At 56.8% G+C, this 11,760-nt stretch overlaps 1 protein-coding gene across 1 annotated transcript in view; it reads right to left on the bottom strand.

Annotated features, from left to right (window-relative positions):
- Positions 1 to 3,448: 3,448 nt before the first annotated feature.
- The window catches only part of LOC140405325 (kinesin heavy chain-like), a 157,060-nt gene continuing 148,748 nt past the window's right edge, over positions 3,449 to 11,760 (bottom strand). The window contains exons 9-10 of the mRNA XM_072493616.1: positions 4,098 to 4,180; positions 3,449 to 3,480 (exon numbers count right to left, since the gene is read on the bottom strand). Of these exons, the coding sequence (XP_072349717.1) occupies positions 3,449 to 3,480; positions 4,098 to 4,180 (115 nt within the window). The remainder of the gene's footprint in view (positions 3,481 to 4,097; positions 4,181 to 11,760) is intronic.

Genomic DNA, 11,760 nt, shown 5'->3' with positions numbered 1-11,760 from the left:
CCTGCCCCCCTCCCCCCCCCCCGGTCCTGCCCCTCTCCCCCCCACCCCGGTCCTGCCCCACTCCCCCCCCCTCCCCCCTATCCCCACTCCCGCCCTCCCCCAGTCCTACCCCTCACCCCCACCCCCCACTCCTCCCTTCCCCCGGTCCTGCCCCTCTCCCCCCACCCCCCCTGGTCCTACCCCCCTCCCCCCCCCACCCCGGTCCTACCACACTCCCCCCCCCCCTCCCCCCCAATCCACCCTCCCCCCCCACTCCTCCCCTCCCCCGGTCCTACCCCCTCCCTCCCCCCATCTACCCCACCTCCCCCCCGTGCTGCCCCTCCGACCCCCACCCTCCCCCGGTCCTACCCCCCCCCCCCCCCCCCCCCCCCCACTCCCCCCCCCTCTACACTATCCCCAGCAAACACTCCCAGGACAGGTACAGCACGGGGTTAGATAACAGAGTAAAGCTCCCTCTACACTGTCCCCATCAAACACTCCCAGGACAGGTACAGCACGGGGTTAGATACAGAGTAAAGCTCCCTCTACACTGTCCCCATCAAACACTCCCAGGACAGGTACAGCACGGGGTTAGATACAGAGTAAAGCTCCCTCCACACTGTCCCCATCAAACACTCCCAGGACAGGTACAGCACGGGGTTAGATACAAAGTAAAGCTCCCTCTACACTGTCCCCATCAAACACTCCAGGACAGGTACAGCACGGGGTTAGATACAGAGTAAAGCTCCCTCTACACTGTCCCCATCAAACACTCCCAGGACAGGGACAGCACGGGGTTAGATACAGAGTAAAGCTCCCTCTACACTCTCCCCATCAAACACTCCCAGGACAGGTACAGCACTGGGTTAGATACAGAGCAAAGCTCCCTCTACACTGTCCCCATCAAACACTCCCAGGACAGGTACAGCACGGGGTTAGATACGGAGTAAAGCTCCCTCTACACTGTCCCCATCAAACACTCCCAGGACAGGTACAGCACGGGGTTAGATACAGAGTAAAGCTCCCTCTACACTTTCCCCATCAAACACTCCCAGGACAGGTACAGCACGGGGTTAGATACAGAGTAAAGCTCCTCTACACTGTCCCCATCAAACACTCCCAGGACAGGTACAGCACGGGGTTAGATACAGAGTAAAGCTCCCTCTACACTTTCCCCATCAAACACTCCCAGGACAGGTACAGCACGGGGTTAGATACAGAGTAAAGCTCCCTCTACACTGTCCCCATCAAACACTACCAGGACAGGTGCAGCATGGGGTTAGATACAGAGTAAAGCTCCCTCTACACTGTCACCATCAAACACTTCCAGGACAGGTACAGCACGGGGTTAGATACAGAGTAAAGCTCCCTCTACACTGTCCCCATCAAACACTCCCAGGACAGGTACAGCACGAGGTTAGATACAGAGTAAAGCTCCCTGTACACTGTCCCCATCAAACACTCCCAGGACAGGTACAGCACGGGGTTAGATACAAAGTAAAGCTCCCTCTACACTGTCCCCATCAAACACTCCCAGGACAGGTACAGCACGGGGTTAGATACAGAGTAAAGCTCCCTCTACACTGTCCCATCAAACACTCCCAGGACAGGGACAGCACGGGGTTAGATACAGAGTAAAGCTCCCTCTACACTCTCCCCATCAAACACTCCAGGACAGGTACAGCACTGGGTTAGATACAGAGCAAAGCTCCCTCTACACTGTCCCCCATCAACACTCCCAGGACAGGTACAGCACGGGGTTAGATACGGAGTAAAGCTCCCTCTACACTGTCCCCATCAAACACTCCCAGGACAGGTACAGCACGGGGTTAGATACAGAGTAAAGCTCCCTCTACACTTTCCCCATCAAACACTCCCAGGACAGGTACAGCACGGGGTTAGATACAGAGTAAAGCTCCTCTACACTGTCCCATCAAACACTCCCAGGACAGGTACAGCACGGGGTTAGATACAGAGTAAAGCTCCCTCTACACTTTCCCCATCAAACACTCCCAGGACAGGTACAGCACGGGGTTAGATACAGAGTAAAGCTCCCTCTACACTGTCCCCATCAAACACTACCAGGACAGGTGCAGCATGGGGTTAGATACAGAGTAAAGCTCCCTCTACACTGTCACCATCAAACACTCCCAGGACAGGTACAGCACGGGGTTAGATACAGAGTAAAGCTCCCTCTACACTGTCCCCATCAAACACTCCAGGACAGGTACAGCACGAGGTTAGATACAGAGTAAAGCTCCCTGTACACTGTCCCCATCAAACACTCCCAGGACAGGTACAGCACGGGGTTAGATACAGAGAAAAGCTCCCTCTACACTGTCCCCATCAAACACTCCCAGGACAGGTACAGCACGGGGTTAGATACAGAGTAAAGCTCCCTCTACATTGTCCCCATCAAACACTCCCAGGACAGGTACAGCACGGGGTTAGATACAGAGTAAAGCTCCCTCTACACTGTCCCCATCAAACACTCCCAGGACAGGTACAGCACGGGGTTAGATACAGAGTAAAGCTCCCTCTACACTGTCCCCATCAAACACTCGCAGGACAGGTACAGCACGGGGTTAGACACAGAGTAAAGCTCCCGCTACACTGTCCCCATCAAACACTCCCAGGACAGGTACAGCACGGGGTTAGATACAGAGTAAAGCTCCCTCTACACTGTCCCCATCAAACACTCCCAGGACAGGTACAAGCACGGGGTTAGATACAGAGTAAAGCGTCCTCTACACTGTCCCATCAAACACTCCAGCACAGGTACAGCACGGGGTTAGATACAGAGTAAAGCTCCCTCTACACTGTCCCCATCAAACACTCCCTGGACAGGTACAGCACGGGGTTAGATACAGAGTAAAGCTCCGTCTACACTGTCCCCATCAAACACTCCCAGGACAGGTACAGCACGGGGTTAGATACAGAGTAAAGCTCCCTCTACACTGTCCCCATCAAACACTCCCAGGACAGGTACGCACGGGGTTAGATACAGAGTAAAGCTTCCTCTACACTGTCCCTATCAAACACTCCCAGGACAGGTACAGCACGGGGTTAGATACAGAGTAAAGCTCCCTCTACACTGTCCCGTCAAACACTCCCAGGACAGGTACAGGGCGGGGTTAGATACAGAGTAAAGCTCCCTCTACACTGTCCCCATCAAACACTCCCAGGACAGGTACAGCACGGGGTTAGATACAGAGTAAAGCTCCCTCTGCACTGTCCCATCAACACTCCCAGGACAGGTACAGCACGGGGTTAGATACAGAGTAAAGCTCCCTCTACACTGTCCCCATCAAACACTCCCAGGACAGGTACAGCATGGGGTTAGATACAGAGTAAAGCTCCCTCGACACTGTCCCCATCAAACACTCCCAGGACAGGTACAGGGTGGGTTGCGAGTCAGGTTTTGAGGAACCCGGTCCTGTGCGAGCGGAGACTCCGCCGATTAACCCACTCACCTGTTATCGTTGATGTCCGTTTCATTGCCTGTGGTCAGGAGAGAGGGAGCGGGAGAGGGAAGGTAGGTGGTGGGGAGGGAAGGAGGGAGGGACGGAATGAGTGGAAAACGAGAGAGACAAAAAAAAGAATTGTCAGCAGAGTGCAGACCGCAATCAGAGGGGACTGAAATTCAGCAGAACCGCTCTACAGCCCGGGGTGAGGTACAGAGTTTGCATTTCTCTTGCGCTCCCCACAGCTCCTACGCTGGGCTTGTATTTAAGCGTCTCGTGCACTGGCTTGCGTTTTACGCATCTGGTGCACCAGCTTGTGTTTATGCATCTCCTGCGCTGGACTGCGTTTACACACTTCGGGCACCGGCTTGCGTTTAAGCGTCTCGCAGGCTCACGGCTGCCGGAGATGAGGAGGAATTTCTTCCCCCCCCCCCCCCCCCCCCCCCCACCCCGAGCTGCACGGTTACCTCCTCCCACCCCCCCTCGCCCCGTGCACCACCCCCTCCTCCGCCCATCGCCTGAGGGGACACAGCCCCTCAGCATGCAGCCTGTGCAGCCCCCACCCCCCCCCCGCGACAGCAGCGTTTCCCCGGCCGGACGGGCGTGGGGCAGAGGGGGGTGGGGGCTGAATTTGGTTCTGAAGGGGAGGCTCACCGTTGTCCGTGATCGTTCGCGGGTACAGACTGAAGCTCTCTGCAGAGGACATCGTTCCACTTGAGCAACTTCCGTTCAGGGAACTAGAACGAGAGAGAGAGAGATATCAGCACTGAGGGAGGGTCGGTGCTGAGGGAGCGCCGCACTGTGGGAGGGTCAGTGCTGAGGGAGCGCCGCACTGTGGGAGGGTCAGCGCTGAGGGAGCGCCGCAATGTGGGAGGGTCAGTGCTGAGGGAGCCCCGCACTGTGGGAGGGTCAGTGCTGAGGGAGCTCCGCACTGTGGGAGGGTCAGTGCTGAGGGAGCGCCGCACTGTGGGAGGGTCAGTGCTGAGGGGGCGCCTCACTGTGGGAGGGTCAGTGCTGAGGGAGCGCCGCACTGTGGGAGGGTCGGTGCTGAGGGAGCGCCGCACTGAGGGAGGGTCGGTGCTGAGGGAACACCGCACTGTGGGAGGGTCAGTGCTGAGGGAGCGCCGCACTGTGGGAGGGTCGGTGCTGAGGGAGCGCCGCACTGTGGGAGGGTCGGTGCTGAGGGAGCGTCGCACTGTGGGTCAGTGCTGAGGGAGCGCCGCACTGTGGGAGGGTCAGTGCTGAGGGAGCGCCGCACTGTGGGAGTGTCAGTGCTGAGGGAGCGCCCGCACTGTGGGAGGGTCAGTGCTGAGGGAGCGCCGCACTGTGGGAGGGTCAGTGCTGAGGGAGCGCCGAGCACTGTGGGAGGGTCAGTGCTGAGGGAGCGCCGCACTGTGGGAGGGTCAGTGCTGAGGGAGCTCCGCACTGTGGGAGGGTCAGTGCTGTGGGAGGGTCAGTGCTGAGGGAGCTCCGCACTGTGTGAGGGTCTGTGCTGAGGGAGCGCTGCACTGTGGGAGGGGTCAGTGCTGAGGGAGCTCCGCACTGTGGGAGGGTCAGTGCTGAGGAGCGCCGCACTGTGGGAGGGTCAGTGCTGAGGGAGCGCCGCACTGTGGGAGGGTCTGTGCTGAGGGAGCGCCGCACTGTGGAAGGGTCCAGTGCTGAGGGAGCTTCGCACTGTGGGAGGGTCGGTGCTGAGGGAGCGCCGCACTGTGGGAGGGTCAGTGCTGAGGGAGCGCTGCACTGTGGGAGGGTCAGTGCTGAGGGAGCGCCGCACTGTGGGAGGGTCGGTGCTGAGGGAGCGCCGCACTGTGGGAGGTTCAGTGCTGAGGGAGCCTCGCACTGTGGGAGGGTCAGTGCTGAGGGAGCTCCGCACTGCGGGAGGGTCAGTGCTGAGGGAGCGCCGCACTGTGGGAGGGTCAGTGCTGAGGGAGCGCCGCACTGTGGGAGGGTCGGTGCTGAGGGAGCGCCGCACTGTGGGAGGTTCAGTGCTGAGTGAGCTCCGCACTGTGGGAGGGTCAGTGCTGAGGGAGCTACGCACTGCGGGGAGGTCAGGTGCTGAGGGAGCGCCGCACTGTGAGAGGGTCGGTGCTGAGGGAGCGCCGCACTGTGGGAGGGTCAGTGCTGAGGGAGTGCCGCACTGTGGGAGGGTCAGTGCTGAGGGGGCTCCGTACTGTGGGAGGGTCAGTGCTGAGGGAGCTCCGCACTGTGGGAGGGTCAGTGCTGAGGGAGCTCCGCACTGTGGGAGGGTCAGTGCTGAGGGAGCTCCGCACTGTGGGAGGGTCAGTGCTGAGGGAGGGTCGGTGCTGAGGGAGGGTCAGTGCTGAGGGAGCGCCGCACTGTGAGAGGGTCAGTGCTGAGAGAGCAACGCACTGTGGGAAGATCAGTGCTGAGGGAGGGTCGGTGCTGAGGGAGCGCCGCACTGTGGGAGGGTCAGTGCTGAGGGAGTGCCGCACTGTGGGAGGGTCAGTGCTGAGGGGGCTCCGTACTGTGGGAGGGTCAGTGCTGAGGGAGCTCCGCACTGTGGGAGGGTCAGTGCTGAGGAGCTCCGCACTGCGGGAGGGTCAGTGCTGAGGGAGCGCCGCACTGTGGGAGGGTCAGTGCTGAGCGAGCTCCGCACTGTGGGAGGGTCAGTGCTGAGGGAGCTCCGCACTGTGGGAGGGTCAGTGCTGAGGGAGCGCCGCACTGTGGGAGGGTCAGTGCTGAGGGAACGCCGCACTGTGGGAGGGTCAGTGCTGAGGGAGCGCCGCACTGTGGGAGGGTCAGTGCTGAGGGGAGCGCCGCACTGTGGGAGGGTCGGTGCTGAGGGAGCCCCGCACTGTGGGAGGGTCAGTGCTGAGGGAGGGTCGGTGCTGAGGGAGCGCCGCACTGTGGGAGGGTCAGTGCTGAGGGAGTGCCGCACTGTGGGAGGGGTCAGTGCTGAGGGGGGCTCCGTACTGTGGGAGGGTCAGTGCTGAGGGAGCTCCGCACTGTGGGAGGGTCAGTGCTGAGGGAGCTCCGCACTCTGGGAGGGACAGTGCTGAGGGAGCGCCGCACTGTGGGAGGGTCAGTGCTGAGGGAGCGCCGCACTGTGGGAGGATCAGTGCTGAGGGAGCTCCGCACTGTGGGAGGGTCAGTGCTGAGGGAGCGCCGCACTGTGGGAGGATCAGTGCTGAGGGAGCTCCGCACTGTGGGAGGGTCAGTGCTGAGGGGGCTCCGCACTGTGGGAGGGTCAGTGCTGAGGGAGCGCCGCACTGTGGGAGAGTCGGTGCTGAGGGAGCGCCGCACTGTGGAGGATCAGTGCTGAGGGAGCGCCGCACTGTGGGAGGGTCACTGATGAGGGAGCGCCGCACTGTGGGAGGGTCAGTGCTGAGGGACATGGAGCAGCACAGCACAGTACAGGCCCTTCGGCCCTCGATGTTGTGCCGACCGTTTATCCTAATCTAAGATCAACCTAATCTCCTTCATTCACTGCTGTCCATGTGCCTGTCTAAGAGTCGCTTAAATGTCCCGAATGACTCGGACTCCCCCACCTCCGCTGGCCGAGCGTTCCACACACCCACCCCTCTCTGTGTAAAGAACCTCCGACATTCTCCCCTAATCCTTCAAATTATGTCCCCTCTCGTGACAGCCATTTCCACCCTTGGGGAAAGGTCTCTGGCCCCCACTCTATCCATGCCTCTCATCACCTTGTCTCAAGTCACCTCTCTGCCTTCTTCGCTCCAGTGAGAAAAGCCCTCGCTCCCCCTCAACCTTTCTTCGTAAGACGTGCCCCCCAGTCCGGGCGGCATCCTGGTAAATCTCCTCCGCACCTCTCCAAAGCCTCCACATCCTTCCTACAATGCGGCGACCAGAACTCAATGTCAGGGCTCGGCCCCCCAAGGTGCGGAGGAATTCCGCACCTTTGGGACGGCGCGATACCGGACTGATTTGCGCCGTTTTTGGCGCCGGTCGGCGGACATCGCGCCGATTACGGACAATTTCGCCCAATATTCCAAGTGTGATCTAACCAGGGTTTTATAAAGCTGCAGGAAAACCTCGCGGCTCTGAAACTCGATCCCCCTGTTAATGAAAGACAACACACCATACGCCTTCTGAACAACCCTATCAACCTGGGTGGCAACTTTGGAGGATCGATGTACCTGGACCCCAAGATCCCTCTGTCTCCACACTTCCAAGAATCCTGCCTTTAATCCGGTATTCAGCATTCAATTCGACCGTCCAAAACGAATCACTTCACATTTATCCAGGTTGAACTCCATCTGCCACTTCTCAGCCCAGCTCTGCATCCTGTCGATGTCCTGTTGTAACCCGCAACAGCCCTCAACACTATCCGCAACTCCCCCAACCTTCGTGTCATCGGCAAACTTACTAACCCACCCTTCCACTTCCTCGTCCGAGTCATTTATAAAAACCACCAAGAGCAGAGGTCCCAGAACAGATCCCTGCGGGACACCACTGGTCACCGACCTCCAGGCGGAATACTTCCCATCCACTACCACTCGCTGTCTTCTTTCGGCCAGCCAATTCTGTATCCAGACAGCCAGATTTCCCTGTATCCCATGCCCCCTAACTTTCTGAATGAGCCTACCATGGGGAACCTCATTGAATGCCTTAGTGAAACCCATATACACCACATCCACTGCCCAACTTCATCAATGTGTCCTCGTCACATCCTCAAAGAATTCAATGAGGCTTGTGAGGCATGACCTGCCCCTCACAAAGCCATGCTGACTATCTTTAATCAAACTATGTTTTTCTAAATAATCATAAATCCTATCTCTCAGAATCCTTTCCAATATTTTGCTCACCCACAGGCGTAAGACTGATGGGTCTGTGATTCCAGGGATTTCCCTATTCCTTTCTTGAACAGGGGAACAACATTCGCCTCCCTCCAATCATCCTGTACCACTGCAGTGGAGAGTGAGAACGCAAAGATCATCGGCAACGGCGCAGCAATCTCCTCCCTCGCTTCCCGTAGTACCCTTGGGGATATCCCATCTGTCTCAGGGACTTGTCTATCCTGATGCTTTTCAAAATTTCCAGCACATCCTCCTCCTAAATATCAACCTGTTTGAGTCTATTAACCTGATTCACGCTGTTCTCATGAGCAACAAGGTCCCTCTCTCTAGTGAATACTGCAGCAAAGTATTCATTTAGGGCCTCCCCCATCTCCTCAGACTCTAGGCACAAGTTCCCTCCACTGTCCCCTGATCGTCCCTACTCTCACTCTGATCATCCTCTTATTTCTCATAAGTTTGGGGTTTTCCCTAATCCTTCCCGCCAGGGCTTTTTCATGCCCCCTTCCCGCTCTCCTCAGTCCATTTTTGAGTTCCTTCCTGGCTACCTTGTAACCCTCTAGAGCCCAGTCAGATCCTCGCTTACTCGACCTTACCGAAGCTTCCTCCTTCCTCTTGACTAGAAGCTCCACTCTCTTGTCATCCAAGGCTCCTCCACCTTACCATTCCTTCCTCGTCTCAGTGGGACAAAACTATTCAGCACTCGCAGCAAGTGCTCCTTAAACAATCCCCACATTACTGTTGTGCATTTACCCAAGAACAGTTGTTCCCACTTTATGCTCCTCAGCTCCTGTCTAATAGCAGTATACTTCCCGTCTCCTAATTAAATACCTTCCCATACCGTGTGTTCCTAATACTCTCCATGACTATGGTAAAGGTCCAGGAGTTGTGGTCACTGTCACCGAAATGCTCTCCCACCGAGACATCTGACACCTGGCCTGGTTCGTTGCCGAGCACCAAGTCCAATATGGCCCCCCCCCCTAGTCGGCCTATCTACATATTGAGTCAGGAATCCTTCCTGTACACACCTGACAAAATCTGCTCCATCCAAACCATTTGCACTAAGGAGGTTCAGTCAATATTAGGGAAGTTGAAGTAACCCATGACAAGAACTCTGTTACTAATGCATTTTGGAGGGTCTAATGCAGGTCGGGAATATACAGCGAATGGTAGAACCCTCAAGACTATTGACAGTCAGGGAGATCTAGGAGTACAGGTCCACAGGTCACTGAAAGGGGCAACACAGGTGGAGAAGGTAGTCAAGAAGGCCGACGGCATGCTTGCCTTCATTGGCCGGGGCATTGAGTATAAGAATTGGCAAGTCATGTTGCAGCTGTATAGAACCTTAGTTAGGCCACACTTGGAGTATAGTGTTCAATTCTGGTCGCCACACTACCAGAAGGAGGTGGAGGCTTTAGAGAGGGTGCAGGAGAGATTTACCAGGATGTTGCCTGGTACGGAGGGCATTAGCTATGAGGAGAGGTTGAATAAACTCGGTTTGTTTCTCACTGGAACGAAGGAGGTTGAGGGGAGACCTGATAGAGGTCTACAAAATTATGAGGGGCATAGACAGAGTGGATAAGAACAAAGAACTAAGAAAATTACAGCACAGGAACAGGCCCTTCGGCCCTCCCAGCCTGCGCCGATCCAGATCCTTTATCTAAACCTGTCGCCTATTTTCCAAGGATCTACTTCCCTCTGTTCCCCGCCCGTTCATATATCTGTCCAGATGCATCTTAAATGCTGCTATCGTGCCCGCCTCTACCACCTCCGCTGGCAAAGCGTTCCAGGCCCCACCACCCTCTGCGTAAAAAACTTTCCACGCACAGCTCCCTTAAACTTTCCCCCTCTCACCTTGAAATCGTGACCCCTTGTAATCGACACCCCCACTCTTGGAAAAAGCTTGTTGCTATCCACCCTGTCCATACCTCTCATAATTTTGTAGACCTCAACCAGGTCCCCCCTCAACCTCCGTCTTTCCAACGAAAACAATCCTAATCTACTCAACCTTTCTTCATAGCTAGCACCCTCCATACCAGGCAACATTTGCAGATGACACTAAAGTCGGTGGAGTTGTGGACAGTGCGGGAGGATGTTACAAGTTACAGAGGGACATAGATAAGCTGCAGCGCTGGGCTGAGAGGTGGCAAATGGAGTTTAATGCAGGAAAAGTGTGAGGTGATTCATTTTGGGAGGAATAACAGGAAGACTGAGTACTGGGCTAATGGTAAGATTCTTCGCAGTGTGGATGAGCAGAGAGATCTCGGTGTCCATGTACATAGATCCCTGAAAGTTGCCACCCAGGTTGAGAGGGTTGTTAAGAAGGCGTAGAAGGATGGGTGAGTAAATTTGCAGATGACACTAAAGTCGGTGGAGTTGTGGACAGTGCGGAAGGATGTTACAAGTTACAGAGGGACGTTCCGGGTGTGGCTATGCAGAGCTAGTCGCATATTCGGTAGCTCCCGCTTGGAACGGACTTTTGGGCTCTTTTACAGGGCCCCCACGACATTTGTTTGACATTTCCCGGTGTGGGAAGAAGACTGCAACATTCCCCTGACAGTGTCCCACAGGAATGTTATGTCTCTTGGTTACCAGACCCGGCAGAACAGTAAACGATTTGGCTGAACTGCAGGGGAGAGAGAGGGGCCTCTTCCAGCATGCAGGCGGCGGAAGGGCAAGCTTAAAAGCTGCAAGCTGACCTGAGGGCCTCTATCAAAGGTGAATTCTAGCAGCAGAGGGAACAACTGTGAAAAGATCTCACCAAGGCCATTGAAGAAGCGGGGACGAGGCTTCCGGTGGCAGCCAGGGGGGAGTAGGCCGCGCATTCGGCAGCTCCCAGACCTTTTTCAGGAGTTTCCATAGACTTTTTGGGGCAGATTGGTGAAGCGAACACTGCCAAAAGGATTCCCTCTCGAGACTTCCGGTTGCGGCTATGCGGAGCTAAGTTGCACAATTGGCGGCTCCCGCAAAAACGGACTTTTGGGCTCTTTTCAGGGCCCGCAAGGGCACTTTTTCCGACGTTTCCCGGTGTGGGAAGGAGTTAATAATAGCTCCCCGTCAGCATATGGCTTCTACTCGGAGCGGGGTGACAAAAAAGATGGTGGTGGACCAGAAGAAGGGAGGGATGAAGGACAAATGGCGGCGGGCGGAGACCAGCAGCGTGGAGGCAGTGGGCGGAGGAGCAACAGGAGGGTATCCAGCGCTGCTTCAGAGAGATTAAAACGGACCTGCTGGAGCGATGAGGCTTCTATCGATAAGCTGCTGGAGACACAGACGGCCCAGGGGGTGGCGATCCGAGAGGCTCGACAAAAGATCTCCGACAACGAGGACGAGATCTTAGTCCTGGCGGTAAAGGTGCACGAGGCGCTCCACAAGAAATGGCAGGAGCGGTTCGAGGAGATGGAGAATCGGTCGAGGCGGAAGAATCTGCGGATCTGGCCTCCGGAGGGGCTGGAGGGGCCGGACGTGGGGGCCTATGTGGTCACCATGTTGAACTCGCTGATGGGAGCGGGGTCCTTCCAGGGGCCCCTGGAGCTGGAAGG

This window comes from Scyliorhinus torazame, chromosome X (genome assembly GCF_047496885.1).
Source record: "Scyliorhinus torazame isolate Kashiwa2021f chromosome X, sScyTor2.1, whole genome shotgun sequence".
NCBI lineage: Eukaryota > Metazoa > Chordata > Chondrichthyes > Carcharhiniformes > Scyliorhinidae > Scyliorhinus > Scyliorhinus torazame.
This window is presented reverse-complemented; position numbering and strand designations above follow the sequence as displayed.